This window comes from Geotrypetes seraphini, chromosome 3, assembly GCF_902459505.1.
Source record: "Geotrypetes seraphini chromosome 3, aGeoSer1.1, whole genome shotgun sequence".
NCBI lineage: Eukaryota > Metazoa > Chordata > Amphibia > Gymnophiona > Dermophiidae > Geotrypetes > Geotrypetes seraphini.
The window spans coordinates 278,487,065-278,509,097 of record NC_047086.1 but is presented as its reverse complement, the minus strand read 5'-3'; the positions used below and the strand labels follow the sequence as shown (position 1 = coordinate 278,509,097).

The window sequence follows — 22,033 nt, the reverse complement described above, 5'->3', positions numbered from 1 at the left end:
GTTGCTCCTAATATAAAACCCTACCCCAAAAATAAGCCCTCTAGATCGACCTCCAAAGCCACATCGACAATCCTCAACTCCATCCCTGAGACTAGTGCTGCCCGATTTGCCAATCATCTCTTCCTTCCTCTCCTCCAACCCAATTCTTCCTCTTTCCTTTATTCCCCCCTCCCCCCCTGGCATGTGCAGCATCTTTCCTTGACTCTCACCCATCCCCTTGTACAGCAGCTTCCAAGGCCTCCAAAAACAGCAGTAGCACTATGAACGGGCTTCCCCATCAGGGCCTTCCCTCTGCCACAGAGGGAAGTCACGCGGCAGAGGAAAGGCCCCCGAAGGCAGCGAAGCAGCTGTTTTGGAGGCATGTCAGGCTCACGGTGGGAGGGTCGGTGGGGCTCCGCTGCACAGAGGGGAGGGGAAGGAGGGATAGAAAGACGCTGCAGAGGGAAGGCCCAGCCCCAGCGGGGAATGCTGTGAAGCAGCACATACAGAGCACTGCTGCTGTTTTTGGAGGCACTGCCGTTCAGAGCACTGCCACTGTTTTAAAAATGTCCTTTTTACTGTATATACTCAAATATAAACTCATCCAAATATAAACCGAGATACCATTTTTCCCCTAAAAGGGGGGAAAAAATGGTATCTCAAATATAAACTCAGGGTTTATATTCCATCATTCCTCCCTCTAACACACACCCGCCCCTCTTCCCAGTAACGTCCTTTCTCCTCCTCTACTAACACTGATAAGCCCTCCCCCTCTCGAGCTGGCAGAGTTTTCCTGCCATCAAGAGCAAACCCAGCACCCTTTCCAAACTGGCACCCCCTCCCCCCACACATAGCACACAAGTCCACCTCCCTCAAACAAGCAGCGTTCCTCTCCCTCTTCATCGCACAGATACAACCCCCCTCTTGACCCCCAGGTCTCACCTTGCTTCCCTGCTGGTCTAGTGGTGCATTGGGGCAGAAGCAATCCTCACTCACTCCTGCCCATGCTCTCTCCATGGTAAAAATGGCTGCCGATACTTCTTGGCAGCCATTTTTACCACAGAGAGAGCATGGGCAGAAATGAGTGGAGATTGCTTCTGCCCTAACATGCCACTAGACCACCAGGGAAGCAAGATGAGGCCTGCGATCGTAGCGCTGGGGCCAGGAGTGGGAGGTCATGTTTGTTTGGGAGGTGGAGAGGGATGCTGCCTGTTTGGGGGAGAGGGGGCACATGCATATCATGGTGGGAGGGTGCTGCTGATGGCAGCAAATTCTGCCAGTTTGGAGGGGGGGGGGCTGACAGTGGCAGCGGTATAGGAATATTACTGGGAGGGAAGACAAATATAAATTGAGACCCCCATTTTGGGTCATTTCTTGACCCCCAAATCTCAGTTTATATTTAAGTATATACAGTACACGCCTTTCCAAAATCAGGATTTAGACACTTTAAGGATGTGGATGTCCATTTGGAAATTTTCAGATTTCAAATACTTTGGAAAATAAGCACCCTAGTATTTTAAATCAAAAACAAGCAAACAAAAATAATTAAGCCAAAACATCTGCTCCAAAGAAGTTTTAGACTATGATTCTTAACCTTTTTTGTTTCCAATACTAACTAATCAATGAAACCCTTGCACTCTTTTCCTAAACCACATGTCCACTAGTAACTACTGACAGTTATGTCATTAACCCCTCCCCCACTTTTTATAAAGCTTAGTGTGGTTTTTAGCGCTGGCCGTGGCGGTAACAGCTCTGATGCTCATAGAATTCCTATGAGCATAAGAGCTGTTACCGCCGTGACTGGCACTAAAAATTGCACTACACTTTTGTAAAAAGGGTGGGGGAGGGTAACTTATCTGCTAACAGTGCTAACACTTTGCTATAATTACAGAGGTACAGTTATACTACAATAACTGTCCTAATAACTACCTTCACACTGTCTACAGGGATCTCAAAGTCCCCCTTGAGGGCCGCAATCCAGTTGGGTTTTCAGGATTTCCCCAATGAATATGCATTGAAAGCAGTGCATGCACATAGATCTCATGCATATTCATTGGGGAAATCCTGAAAACCCGACTGGATTGCGGCCCTCAAGGAGGGACTTTGAGACCCCTGGTCTAGAAAGTCTCAATAAATTGACTCAAATTTTGAGACCCCTCTCCAAACACTGTTTTATCTCTTTCTGAGCCCCTAAGAGGGGGGGAGGGGCAGACACCATTAGTTAAGAGCCCCTGCTTTAGACAATTATTAAGTTTAATAGAGTTTGGAGTTTTCAATGTTATGAAAAAAAACCCTAAAAAGCTTTACAAAGTAAAAATACCAATGTGCAAATGTGCAAAAGTTTGAAACATCTGATTTTGCTTAACATTTTTTAAAGAAAAATTTGGCAATTTGTATTTTTGATAATTACGAAAAAACAAAATCTGACTTAACTGTATGTACTGGTAAATCTCACAGTATGTACAGGACAGCTTCTTGATTGAACATATACAGCCTTCACAGAGGTTGCCATCAAATACCAATCCCAGGTTTCACATTTATTCATTTATTTATTTTATTTAATTCAATTTCTATCCCATCCTCCCTGTAACTCAGAACGGCCTACAAGCAAACATTCACAGTGGAATACATTTAGACAGTACAAAGACTATACAGTAGTTTAAGTACAGGTTAAGAATGGAGAAGAGAGGGTAGAAGGAAGGGGGAATTTAAGGGGGCAACTTCATTGCTGGAAGAAAATTAGTTATCTACTAACCCAAAATATGCAGTTGATAAATCAAAAAATTATTTAAAACAAAAATGTTAAAGAAAAACTTATTATATGTATTATATCATAATAAACGTATATAGTAGTTGTTTATCGTGTGCTCAGTGCTCTACCATATAAGTCATCAGTGGGTAATGAAGATGAACCATCACCGCTCCACCAAAGTTCCTTCTGTGAGAGATACTATTTGAGCCTTTACTTTGTTACCAAAATGTTATAATAATGTTGCAAAATCAATGCAACATTTCAAATACTACCCATTAGATCAGGGGCGCCCACACTTTTTTGGCTTGCGAGCTACTTTTAAAATAACAAAGTCAAAATGATCTACCAACAATAAAATTTTAAAAAGCACACTGTACGCAGAGAAAATGTTAATTATCATTTGTATTTGGTTTTTTAATCCAGAGTTCAAAGCAGATGACTTTAAAATATGCAACGTCACCTTAGTAACTATACAAAGATAGACAAATATAGCTCCTCCCCTTTTACTAAATTGTGATAGAGGTTTTTAGCGCAGGGAGCTTATAGGCTCCCTGCGCTAAAAACCACTATCGCGGTTTAGTAAAAGGAGGCCACAGTCAAAATAATATAGACAGCAGATATAAATTCTCACAATGGATACATTTTGATCACTAAATTGAAAATAAAATCATTTCTCCTACCTTTTTGTCTGGTGATTTCATGAGTCTCTGGGTGCACTTCCTTCTTCTGTAAATCCAATATTTATTTATTTCTGCCTCCTCCCCTTTTCTTTCTGTCTCTTTCTTTCTCTCTCCCCCTGCCCCTCTTCATTTGTCTTTCTATCTTCCCCTGCCTGTCTTTCTTTCTCTCTCCCCCTGCCTGCCTTTTGTTCTCTCTCCCCCTGCCTGCCTTTCTTTCTTTCTCTTTCTCCTGCCCCCCCCCAAGCCATTGTGCCAATTTCTCCAATTCCCACATTCTTTCTCTCTTGCTGCATACCCCCCCTCCATCAAGCTACCCCCCCAAGCCACCCCGCCAATTTCTCCCTGCTTCCCCAAGCCAGGCCTGGCGCGTACAAGCGCTGGCTCCACAAGCCTTCCCCCCCCCCCACACACACACACCTGACGTCAATTCTAACATCAGAGAGGAAGTTCCAGGCCAGCCAGGCAGCGATTGGCTGGTCCAGAACACCCTCTCCGACATCAGAATTGACATCGGAGGTGAAGGCTTGTGAGTCCGGAGCTTGTACTTGCCTGGCCTGGATCAGGGAGGCAGGAAGAACAAGATCACAAAGGCAACGTGATCGACTCGCGTTGTCTTTACAATCTACTGGTTAATCGCGATAAACCGTTTGGGCACCCCTGCATTAGATATTATATGGTCCCTCTCCTAGACTCTGAGGGACTCAATCAAAACAGAAAAACATCTAAAACCCAGCTTAAATCGGCACTTGGATGATCAGTGAGACAAGACGTCCAAGTGCCGATAATCGAACCGGGTTTTAGACGTATTTAAAAACAACCTAGGCCTTCACAGTGCTGCTGAACGACCAGAGCTAAAAGGTGTTTCAGGACGAGTGTCGAAGGTGGGATTTGGGTGGGACGTGGACTGTCCTAGACTTAAGAACATAACATAAGACCATAAGAATTGCCGCTTGTGGGTCAGACCAGTGGTCCATCGTGCCCAGCAGTCCGCTCATGTGTTACAACACTGTCAAGACGGAACTTGGACGTTGTGACTTAGGCCATCTAAAACCAGGTCTAAGTCCACAGAAGGTATCCAAAGTGACCAGATAAGCATTGCAGACATAAAGTACAGACCCCCACACACTGCCCCAGTGATCACTGACCCCCACCCCCATAAAAATCGTAATAATAACTTTACATATCTGCCTCCAGAACATCAGCACCTGGCAGCCTGGCATAGGAAAGCCTAGTAGAGCTGTACAGAGGTGGCTTAAGTGGTCTTGGGGGTGAGTTAGTGAACCATGGAGAGGAGGACCCAGGCCCATAAGCTACTCTAAACATGCATTCATGGAGGTAAAAGTGCACCCCTCAAAACCCTTTTGTACTGCCATATATGTGGCTCCAGCAGACATAAGGACTATTAATGGTAGATAGATGGGTCTAGTAGATTCTGGGGGTGTTTTGGGGGGCTCACCATGACCTATAAGAGAGCTATAGGGAGATGTTTATGTGGGAACCTTTTTGTGAAGTTTAAGGTACCCCACTACTCTGGTGCCATGTGTGGGTGTCCAGCCCATCACTTTTCTGGCCCCTCCTGCACCCAAAAGGTCTTTTTCTAGGTGTTTGTGACTTGGATGAATTTTTGGACGAAAATGGGGTATAAAGATGGACGACAGCAGTCTGGCGATCAGACAACTGGATGTACAGCTGAACGATTTTCGAAAAAAAAAAAAAAAAAAGTTGGACGTATTTTTCAAAAATGGACCTTTCCCCGTGTTTGACTTTGGGCGACTTAGGCCCAAAACGGACTTAGACGTTTCTTTTGATTATGCTCCTCTAATTCTCTTAATATCCTAATTCACTCTCTCATCATATCAAAAATCGATTACCGTATTTTCGCGGATATAACGCGCACCCGTGTAAAATGCGCACACGGGTATAGCGTGCGGGGAACACAAATCTATGTAAAAAAATTTTAATATAGCGCGCACACGCGTATACCGCGCATGCTAAAACCTCTCCCGCCTACTCCGAACCGACATCCTCCCCCCCGCTAGCTTACCCGCGTTTTACAACTTTTCTTTTTCAATCCGATCCGGCATCCCCCTACGAACCGGCATCCTCCCCCCCCGCTCACGTCACACACCCCTCCCCCGCGATCCTACATCCCCCCCCAGCACCGCAAAACATGCCTTACCCGATTGGGCACCGGCACCAGCACCAATGCACAGGATGTGCCAGTGCCAGTGCCCGAAGATCCTCCCTCGTTGGTTTGGGTTGGTTTGGGCTGGGTTGAGCTGGGCGGTGCGGTGCAGGAGAGATCCTCCTTCTTCCTGCGCCGGGCTGGACTAGGCTTTGAGCATTTGCGCATGCTCAAAGCCTTCTGGTCTCGCTCTCTCGAAATCTCGGAGAGAGCGAGACCAGAAGGCTTTGAGCATGCGCAAATGCTCAAAGCCTAGTCCAGCCCGGCGCAGGAAGAAGGAGGATCTCTCCTGCACCGCACCGCCCAGCTCAGCCCAGCCCAAACCAACCCAAACCAACGAGGGAGGATCTTCGGGCACTGGCACTGGCACATCCTGTGCATTGGTGCTGGTGCCGGTGCCCAATCGGGTAAGGCATGTTTTGCGGTGCTGGGGGGGGATGTAGGATCGCGGGGGAGGGGTGAGCGGGGGGGGGGGGAGGATACCGGTTCGTAGGAGGGATGCCGATCGGATTGGAAAAAAAAAGTTGTATACCGCGCTCACGCATATAACGCGCGAGGGGTATGCGCGGTAGGTAAAAACGCGTATAACGCGCGCGTTATATGCGTGAAAATACGGTACTGTAATTCATTATATAAAGGGTTATGTCAAAAGGATATTGGGCGTCCTCAACTTATTCAAAATACGGCAATAAAAATCATCACGAGCTCGAAAAAATTTGATCATGTCACTCCTTTGTTGAAGAATGCACACTGGTTGCCCTTCCCGCTTCGGATTACTTATAAAATTGCTCTTCTAACTTTCAAAACTCTACAGACTAACATCCCCACATTCATAGATAGACTTCTAATTCAACATGATCCCCCCAGAACCCTAAGATCCACTTCACAACATATTCTTAGGGCTCCTTTAACAAAGCTGCGGTAGCGGTTTAACGTGCATAATAGTGCACACTAAACCACCAGATGTGCTAGCCACTACCACCTCCTCTTGAGCAGGTGGTAGTTTTTTGGCTAGCACGGGGGTAGCGCGTGATTAAAAGTCGGGCGTGCTAAAGCTGCTAACGCGGCTTCATAAAAGGAGCCCTTAATGTTCTGTCATTAAAAATAATTGGCATCTATCGAGCTCCTATCTTTTCAGTCACTGTTCCTTCAATTTGGAACTCTCTCCCTTTATACATCAGAACAGAACAAAACGTGGATAAATTCAATAGTAGTTTAAAATGCTTTCTTTTTAAAGATGCCTACAACTGATTTATCCTTTTTTAAATAATTTTTTTAAAATTATTATTACACAATCCCTTCCTGTCATATCCTATTGTTTCTATCTGTTTATGTTCTCTTTTCTCACAAATTGTAGCTCTCCCTTTTTTTTCCTTTTGTTTTCTTATCCTCTCCCCATTCAAGTTTGTTGGTATCATAAGGTTTATGTTTATTATTTGTAAGTCCCCTAATTAATATTTAAACAACTTTTATTGTACAACGCTCTGAATTTTATGTTAAGCGTTTAATCAAATTTTAATACACTATGAAACTATCTTATTGGAAGAGCAGTTGCAATGGGTCAAACAAAGCATTCCTCTTCATAAATGAATTGGGGGCTTTTTCTTTACGACATTGTTCATGACATGAATAAATCCTCGTGTCCAATAGTGTAACAATTAGCTCCCATCAAAATAAATCTAAAACAGTGAAAATCAAACATCCAAAAAACACATGGAGGGGTATAATAATAATAAAAAAAAGTCTAAGTCCCCTTTTGGCCTAAGGCCATAAACATTGAAAGTAGAAGCAGGGAAAATGTCCATTATCAAAAAAACGTCCAAAAGAAGGGTTTTTTTTTATAATGGCCTGCCTCTACGTTCAGCTGTTTAAACGCCCAGACTACCATTACATCCTAAGGCTACTGGGCCGATTCCAGTTGGCCTAGGTGCCTCAGGCCCCACTTGTGGGTGTGGTTTGAGCCGCCTTGGCCAATCAGGACCTAAGGACAGCCATTCGAGGGATGGCTGGCCTGCTGGATGGATGGGCTTGGCACCCGTCTGTCCAGCCAACTTCTACAGGTACGGGGAGGGGGATTGGGGTGGGGGGGTGATCGTGAGAGAGGGGTGTGTCGAGGGCAGGAGGGCCTGGGATCCTTTCTGCCCATATCTTAGTGGGGGTGAGGGGTAGGGGATTCACCTGGCCAGGAAGGCTTGGGCTCCCTCCTGGCCCGATAGTAATCGGCGGGGGAGGGGGGGGAGATCGCGGCTCTCCAGGGCAGGAGGGCTTGGGCTCCCTCTTGCCCCAATGTTGTTGGGGAGTCACGGCTCGCCGGGGTAAGAGGGCCTTGGCCCCCTCTTCCCATCTTGTCGGGGGGTGATGCATCGCGGCAGGAGAGATTGGCTATCTCCCCTGCCGCAATGCAATCACCCCTCTACCCGAACTGCCACAAACTGCGGCAGGAGAGTTTGGGCATCTCTCCTGCCACGGATCGCAGCAGTTCAGGTAGAGGGGTGATTGTATCGCGGCAGGCGAGATGAGCCATCTCTCCTGCCGCGATGGTTACGGTGGGGGTGAGAGGGGTAGGTTGCCAGCCCACTGAGCTGATCATGCCAGCCGCCATCAGCTCAGTGGGCCCTTTTTCGGCACTTATACCTGTTTTGACTTGGTCTAAGTCAAAACGTATAAGTGCCGACTAGGCAATCTGTCAAAAGGTTTGGTTATACCTGCTGTATGCCTAGGTGTAGGTCGGCCCACCTCCCGCCCTTTCCCTTCCTTTAAAAATGCCTCTTTTCACTCTATGCGTTTAGAGGCAGGGGAAAGGCCTAAGCTGGTTTTAGATATGTCTAAAACCAGCTTTGGTTATGGGTACTTGGACGATCAGGCTTTTTGATCGTCCAAGTACCCATTTAGGCCACTTTTTAGACTTTTTTTTTTTTTGGATTATGAGCCCCATAGTGTGATTCCCAAAAACTCAGAGAAACTTTTATTAACCCCCTCTCTTTATTAACCCCCTGTGTAGTGCAGTTTTAGCACCTTTGGCAGATGGTAACAGCTCTGACGCTCATAGAATTCCTAGGAGCGTAGGAGCTGTTACCACCACAGCCAGCGCTAAAAACTGTGCTACGCTTTTGTAAAAGGAGGGGGGCGGGTGGTAAATAAAATACTTTCTTCTCTTTCTTTCTTTACTTTGTTCCTTGCTTTCAATTTGGTTGGTACAGGAGGTTATACATTACCTTAAATTAAACGAGGAAGTATGCAGATTTCTTACCTGTGAGCTAGTTGTCTCCTGGAAGCAGCGTCCAAGCTGAGTTTTAGCTGAAACAGGATACTGGTGAGAAATAGTCTGCTGATGAGAGTATGAGGAATGTGCTTGGTGTTTCTGGACTGGTATGCTTTGGTAAGTGACCTGAGGATGGCCTGGCTGTGCATCTTTCACTTTCTGCCCTGCTGATGAGCTGTCAAACCTTGAAACCTGGTGGATCTGTACTTTGGCTTCAGGAGGATGTTTCACATGGATGTTTACTAGGTTAGGAGCAAACTTCACTGTAGCGAATAAAGAAAAAAATAGATTTTAAAAATACAGAGAATCAATGCACTACAATAAAACTCTTCTTATATGTGACAGGTCTGAAGCTAATTTTTTTTTTTTTAAGTTGAATAGTTTGCATTCTGAAAGTCTTCAATGGTGCTTTAATTTCTTTGTTCCTTCTGCTTTGTATCTACATGATATATGAGAATATAGTCAAATGTTACATCAGAAACCACTATTAGATTACCAAAAATGACTATCCCAAAATGGAGGGGTTAATTAAGAAAAGAGAAGCCCCAGCTAGGAATTCTTGAAGTTACAATGTAAACAACACAAAGAATACCCAGTTTCTTTTTGAAATGTGCAAGTATCTGATTAACCTCCCAGTGCAGTCAACTCAGCTGTGATTTAGAATCCAAGGAAAAAGGGAAGATATAATGTTTAAAACTTTAAGCATTCAGAAGAATATGTACACTTATCTACTGTTAAAACTCTTTATTCCTACTTCATGAAGCTTTGGATACGGGAAGTAATTTCATAACAGGATGCATGTGAGATATATCTAGAAATGATCCTTTTCTATGCCTGTTTTATGGAACCAATAAAGTTACCTATCTGCCTTTATAAAATAGACTCCCAGCTCTTTTAAGCAGCATACTAATCTTTTCACATAAATTTATACTTGCTTCAAAGTTCTAAATGTGTGCGTGTAAGCAGACTGTATTGTTCCACGTGTGATTTCTATAATGCATTTGTACACCTAACTCTTTCACAGCTCTACCTAGTTACTATGCCCTGAGGTATGTCTATGCACCATTCCTCTCATTCTATAAAGAGGTCATCTACATTTGATAACTTTTTGCATGCTTAAATTTATAGAATGTCATTCACACTTATGCACATAAATGATAGTTGTGTACCCAAGCACCATCTATGTGCTACATTAATTTTGCCTGTAATTATTATGTGGATGTTCACAGGGGAGGGGCTAACATTTAAGAACATCATTTATAGAATATTGTCCCATTTAGATGCTAACATACACATGAATTTACAATTATGAAATAGGCACATTAGTTGCTTACTTTTAGCATCTGTAGTGCCCAGGTATAGAATTTCCCCATGTGTGTACAAGTACAGGCAATCTTGTCCATGTGCATACTTCTATATGCATATTCAAATACATAACTATATAACATCATTTTCTGTAAGTAAAACATGCTTTATATGCCAAAAATGCTTATTGTTTATTTTCCAAATTCACACTATATTACACACAATCTCTCAATTGGGGTGCTTAATATTCCAAACACTTCTTATGTGAATATACTATACTGTATACAATATAAACATACTCTACTCCCCCACTTTAGTTCATATTACAGATCCTCAGCGATACCACTCTATGCTCAAAACATCTCACTGCCTAAAGCTTTAAGGGGCAGATTCTGTAAGGGACATCTAACTTTAGGCATCCATAATGTGGACATCCATAGACTTAGGTATCCAAATAAAGTGGATAATAAGCCCAATTAACGACTTTAACAAGCAATAATTGGAAGTTAGACATCCAAAGGCTGGACGTAATTCACAAAATAGGCATCCCCATCAGAAAAAGATGCGCCTAACGGGGTATGTGTAGGTGTGGTATAGGTGTGGCTTCAAAATAGATATCCATTTACAGAATCGCATGCCATGCAGCGTCCTAATGCATCTACCTAACGCCTATAATGTAGGTGTTACAAAAGCAGGTCTACTTTTGAGCGTGAGCTGGGCACTATGGAAAGCGTGACTTAGACGTTACTTAGGTATACCGGAGAAGACTGCATATAGTTGAACAGGGCTTTATTTTTTGGGGTATAGAGGACTCCAGTTTGATATTAAAGTCAAAGGATGTTTAATAATGCATTACTCAAGCAAAGCACATATATATTGCATACTAAACCTTCTATTTTGGGGGGTATAGAGGACTCCTCTTTCATAATAATAGAAAAAGATGTTTAATAATGCATTACTCAAGCAAAGCACATGAAATATATATATCATACTAAACCTCATTCTGAAAAGGCTAAGAAAATAAGAAGAGAATCCCTACTCACAACGGCTGTGGTTCAGAGCAGGTGGACATGTAAGCATTACCGTAGCTCCCTTTAGAGGGAAATGTTCTCCCAAATCCTGTACTATGCAATTTAAATGAAGAGCCTCCAATTTGGTAACATTCAACTTAAGCCCAGAAATTGTTCTAAAACCTTGAAAGATATGCAAAATGTGCAGTAAGGCCTTGCCAGGGTCAGAAGTTATCATCTTAATATCATCTGCAAATACTAACCCCTGGGATGTCTACATGTTGCTTTAGAGTAAACAGCAAGGGCTCCAAAAATAAAATATACAGTAAGGGGGAAATTGGGAACCTTGCCTGGTGCCTCTTCCTAACAGAAAACTTGTAGAAAGATTATTATTTATCATTATTTTGGCAGAGGAGTGAATGTATAAAGCATGTAAAACATCAGTGAAAAAAACCTTCAAAACTAAAAAAGCCAAGCAGTTGGAACAAATATGACCACTCTACTCTGTCAAAGGCCTTTTCTGAGTCAAAACCTATCACCAGAGTGGGCGTAGATTGCAATTTACATTTCTCAATAGCCAAAATTAATTTTCTTATATTTACTAGAGCCTGCCTGCCCGGCATAAAACCCACCTGCTCCTTACCTATTAACTGGGGGATACCGGTGGCCAATCTATCCACCATTATTTTTGCAAAAATCTTCAGGTCCACGTTAAATAGAGAGATAGGCCTACTATATATCGCTCAGGATACATAGGGTCCTTTCCTGGTTTAGGAAGGACTGTTATTAATACCGAAAGGAGCCATCTTGTAATACACTTCAAGCAGGTTTACTACAGTAAGTGCATCTTTAGTCATTTAAAATAATGTCTGCTAAAAACTATCTAGGCCTTGCAACTTAAGATGACAAATAGTCTGCAAAATTTCAGAACCTTCATTAGGCACAAAACTCTAAGGGCTCCTTTTACTAAGCTGCGCTGGCGGTTTTAGCACGCGCTTAGTGCACGCTGCAATGCTGCGTGCACTAGACACTAATGCCTCCATTGAGCTGGTGTTAGTTTTTGGCGCATAGCATGAGGTTAGCACGCAGGGCAATGTAGCATGCGCTAAAAATGCTAGCTCACCTTAATAAAAGGAGCCCTAAGTTGTGTGACTGAGCAAGAATTATCAGAACTATATAAATCTTGAAAGAATTGTACAAACTATTCCTCAGTCTCCCTACATTGCCACAGCAGTCTTCCAGATTTATCCTTTAGGACTACTATGGGTTCTAGTCAGATTTACTAACAATTTATTAAGCTTATTGCCAAACCTATACATTTGAAGGGATCTAACCTTGGCTTCTAGTGTTAAAATCTCAGCCGTTAGCTAGCATTTTTTCTGGCTACTATAGGAAATATCTCCCCTCAAGACAGCCTTTGCTTTTTTCCCCAAAACAATATAGGCTTCTCTTTATGCTGAGAGTTATTTAGACAATAATCATGCCATCTCTTTTCTAAATAAGACTACAAATTCCCAAATCCTTATCATAATATAGCTTTATGGGGAACTTTCACCTAAGATTTGTTGAGGCACTTCCCCTTAAATTTCCTAAATCCAATCAAACCATGTTGTGGTCTAAGATCTCAAGGGGTCCAATATCTGCCCTGTGCTGCAAGGAGATAAAAATATAAAATTCTACATTTTGAGCAATGAACCCTAAGTATAATCTCTCTCCTGCTGGTGGAAGATTCTCCAACTATCACTATAAGGATGCAACAAACAATTTAAGGCCCTGATCCGAGTGTCTGGTTATACAATTGGAAACTGTTGATGTATCTAATTTAGCATCCATCACTGTATTAAAGACCCCAAGCCCACCATAGGCAACTGTGCAGTTATTAGTGGGGCTAAAGTAGCTAGTAGGTTTCTGAAAATGGACCTATGATGTGAATTAGGTGCGTATACAGATCTCTTTGTCAAATAAATGTCCCTGCACAGCCACATACCTGCTGCGTCATCAGTGATGCAGCAGAGGAGAGGCTCCAGTGGGGCAGGCCGCAAGCAGTCTGTTCAGAGCATTGCCTCTGTTGGCCAGCCACCGCTACTGCTGCTTTAGGAGGCCTGGAGGTATGTCAGGTCTCACTGAGTGGGAGATACTGATCATGAATCGATTCAAATTGATTCACCAAAATGAATTGGTGAATTGATTTGAATTGGCAAATTGGGCAGCACAACTGGAAAGCATCTATTCTTCAGAAAGTGAAAATATTGGGCCATAAGGTACTATTACAATATTGGACCTAGGTAGAGGTACCATCTTTTTGGCACTGATGCAATAAACTCCACATTCTTCTTATCAGGGAATAACAAGATGCCAAGTTCACGCTAAAAAGAAAACACACTTTCTCTATTTGGGACAAATATATTCACCACGTTCCTGGTAGAGCTCACAGCCTCATACTGAATCAATTGCAAATGTAATCAGGGATATACTGCACTAATATGGAACTAGTTTCTGCACTCTGTGAACTGGGAGGGGAGAGGAGAGGGTAGGATATAATTTCTGTAAAAAATATATAAACTGTCATCTTATTGAATGGGGCCATAAGACACAAGGACCCCTGCATCAGCTGATGTGTGCTAGGGTTCTGTAAACAGTGGCACATAATTAATACCTTCAATGTAGGCACACCTTATAGAGTAGATTTGCTCTTTATGTTACTGTGTCATGTCATTAATTTTTTTGAATGATAGTATAACAATTCTAATAAACAATAAATAAAATAGTAATGGACACAATGGACTAAATTCTATACAGTATATGGTACCTAAAAAATCTGTGCCAAGAAAACCCCACCAAAGAATCCCCTCAATCCACCCATGATCCTCCCATTTCCACTTCCCCTTTTAGACTCCCGTGTAAAATTTAGGCATGGATCTCATGCTTATATGTATGGACATAAATTTTAATTAACGCTAATTAGCACCAATAATTGCTTGCTATGATTTCAATTATTGGTTCTAATTGGTTCATTATTCAATTAAATTGCATGTACAAATTGGCTCACAAATTTACATATGTAATTTTTAGTGTGTTTTATAGAATTCAGGAGCATGTGCATAATGGCACAGCTATCAAAAGTTGCAAGAGAGGAAAAAAGCTGCAAGAGACAAATATTACCTTTTCCTCCTTGCTGTCCAGGTACAGTGAGTGGTAAGGTATGTGTAGAATGAACAACTTGTGACCCACTGGCCTTGGCAGTCTGCTGTGGTTTCTGATACTTCTGCACTGGAATTTGACAGAGTTTGCCAGTAAAATTAGGAGGGCACTGACACTTGTCTCTCGAACTGCATTGGCCTCCATTCATGCAAGGAAGGTGGCAAATAACTGAAAAAGATAGAAAGAAAATATCACCCATTAATCAAAAGTCTCTTTCAACTGGTTTATTGTAACCTCTTAGATCCTTTTAGGCTGTTATGTGGTATATAAAGTTCTTAATAAACAAATATAAACATAATACAAGGGCCTCTTGGCCAGGGCTGGTTTTAGAAATGCTGGGGCCCAGAGCAGAAATTAAAGAAGGAGTCCCTGATCCCCTTTCCTCTCTACATCCTCCCCCCAGATATTCTCACCTCCCATTACTAACACACATAAAACAACTTTAAATGATTTCTTCACAATCAGAACACAGACAGACCTTTTCCAAATATAGAACAAGGGATCACAAATAGAAAGAAATTGAACTGAGAACCCCATGAAATTAAACTCAGCAAGTATTACAACACTGAAGAAATAAAAACAAATATGCACTTCTTTCTGTACTGAACACCCAGGGATCCCAGGCTCAGGTCCACCAAAAATTAGCTATCTCTCTTGCTGTGGCTAGTGGGATCCCAAAACCCTGGCAGTTGAAGATCGCTTCCTCCAGTTTGGCATCCAGTAATCTCCAAGTTCTGCAGCTGGTGGCAGCTCAGAGACACATTTTTTTCTACCTTTGTTGTCTGGTTTCTATTTTTCTCATCTTCTTGTCATTTTCATCCTTCCATCCACTGTCTGCCCTCTCTCTGCCTCTTCCATTTGGCATCTGCTCTCTTTCTATGCCTCTTCCAGAAACTTTCTGCCTCTCCCTTCCATCTCTCCCTCCCCCCCCCCCCCACTGATCTGGCATCCATCTTCTTCCCTCTGCTACCCTCATGGTCTAGCATCTGTCTTCTTCCCATCTTTCTCTCCCTCCCACCCCCCAGTAGTTTTTGGTATCTCTCTCCTCTTTTCCTCCCCTCAGATCTGTCTCCATCCCCCTTTCCTCCCCCCAGATCTGGTATATGTCTCCTTCCCTACCTCTTGCTCGGCACCTCTCTCTCCTCTCCCTTCCCCTTCCTTTTCTTCCCTGGTCTTCCTTCTCAATTTATTTTCAGCCTCTGTCTAGATTAAATTCTTTCTTACTATCCAGTCCTCAATTTCCTTCTTTTCATTGTGTCCACCTACAGCTTGCCACCTTTTTCCCTCGCCCCTTCCAGTATCTCACTTGCTCTTCCCCCAATCCAACATGTGCCCTTTTTATCCCCTCCTTCCATCCAGTATGTGCCCTCTTTCTCCTCCCCACTTCCTTCCAGCAACTGCTTCCATCTCTCTCCTTCCCCTTACAGTGACTGCTCTTCCCCACTTCCATCTAGTGTCTGTTCCCCCTCTCGCTCCACTTCCATTCTGTGCCTCCTCCTTCCAGCGACTGCTCCTTTCTCTCTTTCCCACTTCCATCCAGTGTCTGCTCTCCCTCTCTCTCCACTTTCATTCTGTACTTGCTCCTCTCTCTTTCTCCAACCCATTTCCATTCAGCATCTGCTCCCTTCACTCTCTCCCCTTCTATTCAGCATCTGTTCTCCTCTCTATCCTCTCCACTTCCATTCAACATCTGTTCTCCTCGCTCTCCTCCCCACTTCCAGCATCTGCTCCCTACTCTCACCCCCCCCCCCAACTTGCATCCAGTGCCTGCCTCTTTCTTTCTCCACACAATAAATTTGAAGCAGCACACAAACCTGAAGCGCCACTCAACCTCTTCTCCTTGTCAGGCCATCTCCTTCCCTTCCCCTAACCTTAGCAGACACTTTTCAAAACCATAGTTTTCTCTCTCAGAGGGGCCATGATGTGGAAGCCATTCTCACAAGTTGTGTGCAGCTGCCCCAAAGCTTCTCTGCTGCGATCCACCCTGAGAGAAACAGGAAGTTGCATCAGAGGAGAAGCTTTGAGGCAGCCACACGCAACTTATGAGAACAACTGCCATTTCATGGCACTTTGAGAGAAATAACTTTGATTTTGAAAAGCAGCGTGAAAGTAAGGGGATGGGAAGGAGATGGCCTGACAAGGGGATGAGATGCTTGGAGCAAGGGGCCCAGGCAGAGACGGTTTTAGACAGAAATTAAGGAGGGGGTCCCTCTTCTGCTTGCCTGTCTCCGAATACCCACATACACACACACCTTTAAATGACTTCTTCACACACAAAACAGACAGACCTTCACCAAATATAGAACAATGGATCACATATTAGAAATATGAATAATAAAGCTGAACTGGAAATCCCCAAGTTAAACTTTGCAAGTACTGTACTTCATTTTGAACACAATCAGTGGCATAACCATGAGAGGGGGATGGATCTCCCACTTTGAGCTTGGACGCCCCTCAAAATTAACTGTAGCTTTGTGGGGTTTCCCAAACCTCATCAACTGACGGTCATCTCCCCCCAACCCCCTCCTCAGGTTCAGTGGCCAGAACTTTCTAAGTTTCTGCAGCTGGTAGCAATAGTGCAGAGCTGTTGTTGCTGCCTTCCCTCCTCCCTGTCCCCACTTGGCTTTCATGCATGCATGATAGCAGTGACAACTTGAGGATCTTGCCATTAACTGCAAAGCTTGGATATTTCTGGTTGCTGGACTGGAAGAAGATGTCTTTAGTTGGCAGGGCTTGCTCAAGTATTTATATACTAGTCTTATAGCCCGTTACATTAACGGGTGCTAGAATATATGTGTGTGTGTCTGTCTTTAATTCTTTCTCTCTTCTGTCTCTCCTTTGCGCTTTCTGTCTTTCTTTTTCCTTGGCTGTCCACCACCACCCCTTGCCTGCTCCCCCTGTCCATTCTCCCTTCCTTTTACCTACCCTGTCCTGCAGTAGGCCTCCCTTCCTTTTCCTCCCTGCTCTGGAGCACTGGGACACTGAATGGTACATCTTTATGTAAATACTTGAAACTTGATTTCTCATTCCCTGCAGCCCTCCCCTGATTAACGGGTGCTAGAATATATGTGTGTGTGTCTGTCTTTATTTATTTTTCTCTCTCCTTAGCCGCTTTCTGTATTTGTATCTTTCTTTCTTTTTTTTTTCCTTGGCTGTCCACCATCACCCCTTGCCTGCTATTTTTGTCACCTACCATATGTTCCTCACATGGTTAAACTGCAGTGCCCTGTCCTCAACAACTAAAACTTAACCGATTTAATTACCGTATTTTTTGCTCCATAAGATGCACTTTTTCCACCCCCCAAAAAGGGTGTGTGTCTTATGGAGCGAATATACCTCTGCGCCCCCTGGCGTTCTGTTGCTGCTCGTTGCCACCCCACCATCCCCTCACCGCCCTCTGACTTGCTCACCATTGCAGGAAAGGAAGAGAAGGACCAGCGGTCTGCAAGTCTTGCCCCGATGTCAATTCCCATCGGAGAGAAAGTCCAGGTCCAGGCCCAGATCTTATCTCTGACATCAGAATTAACATCAGAGGAAGGCTTGTGGGCCCAATTGCAAGATGCCGGCCCTTCGTGTGGTTGCTTGCATGAGTCAGCAGTCGCTTTGCCCTGTCGGAAGCAGGAGACAGCCGTTGCCGTGTCGGCAGTGGCATCGGGTGTGCTCTGTGGTCCAGGAGTGCAGGAGCCTCGTTTTGAGTGTGTTGCAGTCTAGGCCTTGAGGATCATGGCAGGGAGGAAGGCATTGTTTGGCGGCCGCTGGAAGGAGGGGGGAGTTCGGTCCTGTGTCGGTCCCACTAAACCGGCTGGCAATAACGAAGCCAGACATCACGGGGGCTTTCCCTCTTGCTAAATCGCTATAGGCTCTGCCGGTCTTGATCCCGCCCCTCAAAATCAGGAAGTAACTTCAGAGATGGGCAGGATTGAGACCGGCAGAGCCTTTAGTAATTTTGCAAAAGGGAAGAACCCATGGCATCTGACTTTGTTATTGCCAGCCGTTTTAACAGGGACAGGACCGAAGGCAGGACTGCTCACAATCCGGATGTGCCACAAGCAGTGGTGTACCTAGGGTATGTGGCACCCGGGGCCCATCATTTTTTGACACCCCCCCCCATGTAAAAAAATATTTTTTGTAATGACCATGAAACGGAATAAATGGTCAGAATAGAAACAGGCAGTGAAAATTTTCTTATATTCCAAACATAACATAACATAAATTATGTCTGAATTGTCATGACATCAGAAGTATATATGGAGTAGTTGCAGGTGATGCTTGGGACAGTTCTGATTGTGTTAGTTAGGTTTTATGTGTTTTTTGAATAGAAGGGTTTTTATTTCTTTTTTAAGGTTTTGCAGTCTGTGGTCGATGTCAATTGGTTGTAGAGTTGGGGGTCGAGTGTTGCAGCTCGAATGGCTAGGAGGTTGTCAAACAGTTTTTTTCTTTTGACGTTTTTGGTTGGAGGGTGTGTGAATGGTGCGTGAGTTCTCCTATGTCTGTTTGAAGTGGATTGAATTATTTAGCTGAAGAAATTAGTTACCCCCTCATCCCACACACATTAAATTCTCTTCCATTTTTGTTCCCATTATAAAAAACACTGATAAGTTCCCAGAAAAAAAATACATTAAAATAAGAAGTGAAAACAAAGGCCCCTACAGATGAGAACATAACATAAGAATAGCCTAACTGGGTCAGACCAATGGTCCATCATGCCCAGTAGCCCATTCTCATGGTAGCCAATCCAGGACACTAATACCTGGTCAAAACCCAAAGAGTTGCAACATTTCATGCTACCGATCCAGGGCAAGCAGACACTTCCCCCATGTCTTAATAACAGATTATGGACTTTTCCTCCAGGAATTTGTCCAAATCTTTCTTAAAACCAGCTACACTATCTGCTTTTACCATAACTTCTGGCCACTTCATTTTTAAGTTTAGATCTTTCCTTTCAAATACAGCACAAGGTAACTTCACATGGACTTAGCTGTGCAGGAAATGTGAATCTCCTCATATAGTGCAAAAATGTGCAAAGGTCTGTTTTTTTCTTTCAATCACTACATAGCCTAATGCCACACAAGCAGCACTGTTACAAACATATTCTGTAGGTCAATGCTAAGGATAACAAAGTTTCCTTCTTTGGACCAGAAGGAGATACTGATAAACCACTGGACGAGATCCCAAAACAACACCCAAAGAACCACTCAGTGTGTGAACCAGTTGAGTGGAATGGACTAACTGGGGGGTGGAAATGGGCCCGGAGTTTGCTCAGCAGAATTTCCCAGACCACCTCTTCCTCTCAACACATTGACACGCTGCCACCACCACCACTAGGAACACCTCACTGGGTAGGCCAGCTATGCTATAAACTTTATAAAACACATTATCATATTTTCTTATAAAGCACATATTTTAACTGAACTCTCTGATATCCTTAGCCTTTCCATTCACAAAAATAGAAGGAAGAAAAGTTCCCATTTCCTGCTGTCTCATGTCCCCGGCCTATACAATATTTTTTCTGCAGACCCTTCAAAAGTCTGACCAAATCCTCGTTTCACTTGCATTATAAAGTACTGAGGATGCCATCTCTCCCCAATCCCAGGTACTAAAGTCTAAGACAGTAGCGCAAACTAATGCTGCCAGATTCAGGAAAAAAAATTTCGATTCGATTCAGCCTATTGAATTGGTTTTTCAATTTGATTTTCCTGCCCAGTTGGTTGATTTTTTTCAAAACTCCTGGTGGGTTTTATAGCTTTTTCACCCCCTTTGGCTTCTCCTAACCACACTGGCGCTGTGGTGTAAATAAAATAAAGAAACAAAAAGGACTTTTCCTCTCTCTGTTAAATCCTAGCTCACATTTGCAGTCCAACACCAGCTCTGGCAGGATACACATTTCAAATCTGACATATTATAATCACAAAACAGAAAATAAAATTAATTTTTCTACCTTTTGTTGTCTGGTTATATTTCAAATCTTGTTGGTCCAAGGCTCTGGTTTTCTTCTGATAACTTGCTTGCCAGGGTCTCCTTCTTTCTTCTTTCTGCATGCTAACCATCCATCTGCCAACTCTATCCTCCCTTTCCATTTCCCTTCCCTCCCCAGGAAGTCTGGTATCTTTCCTTTTTTTCATCTCCCTCCAAAGATCCACCTTTTCTTAACTACCCTTTCATCCGGCATCTCTCCCTCCTTCCCCACCACCCCAGAGTCCACCATCTCTCCCTTTCTTTTCCCAATTTCCCTCCTATCCAGTATCTCTATCACTCCTCCACACCATCCCTTGTGTCCAATTTCTCTCCCTTTCTGTTCCTTCCCTCCCTAAATCCCATGGTCCATCATCTCTCTCCCTCTCCTCTATTTTCAGACCCATTATTTCTTCCTCCCCCCCCCAAAGTTTGGCATATGCACGTCTCTTTGAACACCCCCTTCCCTCCGTGTACTTCTAAACCAGGGTCCCCCCCAAAGGCCTGTCCCCCCTTAAAGGTCTGCCTGTCTCCTCTTGAAAGCCTGCACCCCCCTTGAAGGCCTGTCCCCCCCCCTTGTAGGCCTGTCCCCCCCTTGAAGGCCTGCCTGCCTGTCCCCCCCTTGAAGGCCTGTTCCCCCCTTGAAGGTCTGCACCCCCTGAAGGTCTGCACCCCCCTGAAGGCCTGTCCCCCCCTTGAAGGCCTGTCCTCCCCTTGAAGGCCTGTCCCCCCTTGTAGGCCTGTCCCCCACTTGAAGGCCTGCCTGCCTGTCCCCCCTTGAAGGCCTGTCCCCCCCCTTGAAGGTCTGCACCCCCCTGAAGGCCTGTCCCCCCTCTTGAAGGCCTGTCCCACCTCCTTGTAGGCCTGTCTCCCCCTTGTAGGCCTGCCTGCCTGTCCCCCCCCTTGAAGGCCTGCACCCCCTTGAAGGTCTGCACCCCCCGAAGGCCTGCACCCCCCGAAGGCCTGTCCCCCCCTTGAAGGTCTGCACCCCCCCGAAGGCCTGCACCCCCCCGAAGGCCTGCACCCCCCTTGAAGGCCTGTCCCACCCCCTTGTAGACCTGTTCCCCCCTTAAAGGCCTGCCTGCCTCCCTTGAAGGTCTGTCTGCCCCCCCTTGAAGGCCTGTCCCTCCCCCTTGAAGGTCTGCACACACCCCCAAAGGCCTGTCCCCCCCCTTGAAGGCCTGCCTGTCCCCCCCTTTTGAAGGCCTGTCCCCCCTTGAAGGCCTGCCTGCCTGCCTGTCACCCCCCTCCCCCTTGAAAGCCTGCCTGCCTGCCCGCCCGCCCCACCCCGAAGGACCGCTCGCCCCCCTGGCCTCCCCGCACCACCTATGAAGCAGCACTACCTATGCTCCCGACCTTGCCGTTCAATCCCCCCCACCACCCCCGAAGGACTGCTCGCCCCACTGACCTTCCTGCACCACCTATGAAGCAGCCGCAGCAGAATCGCGACATCAGCGATCCCTGCGCTGCTTAGGCACTGCTTCCTGCGCCGCGGTCCCGCCCCTCCTCTGACATCAGAGGAGGGGCGGGACCGCGGCACAGGAAGCAGCGCCCAAGCAGCTCAGCCTACGTCACGATCCTGCTGCGGGCTGCTTCACAGGTGGTGCAGGAAGGTCAGTGGGGCGAGCGGTCCTTCGGGGGTGGGGGGAATGAACGGCAAGGCCGGGAGCACCCCCTCAGGGCAGGCACCCGGGGAGGACCGCCCCT

The 22,033-nt window shown here is 45.0% G+C and overlaps 1 protein-coding gene across 7 annotated transcripts in view; it reads right to left on the bottom strand.

Moving 5' to 3' along the window:
- LTBP1 (latent transforming growth factor beta binding protein 1) overlaps positions 1-22,033 on the bottom strand; it is a 941,660-nt gene that overhangs the window by 402,279 nt on the left and 517,348 nt on the right. For all 7 annotated transcript variants that reach the window (XM_033937066.1, XM_033937071.1, XM_033937073.1 and 4 more), the window contains exons 6-7: positions 14,336-14,542; positions 8,847-9,121 (exon numbers count right to left, since the gene is read on the bottom strand). In XM_033937066.1, the coding sequence (XP_033792957.1) occupies positions 8,847-9,121; positions 14,336-14,542 (482 nt within the window). The remainder of the gene's footprint in view (positions 1-8,846; positions 9,122-14,335; positions 14,543-22,033) is intronic.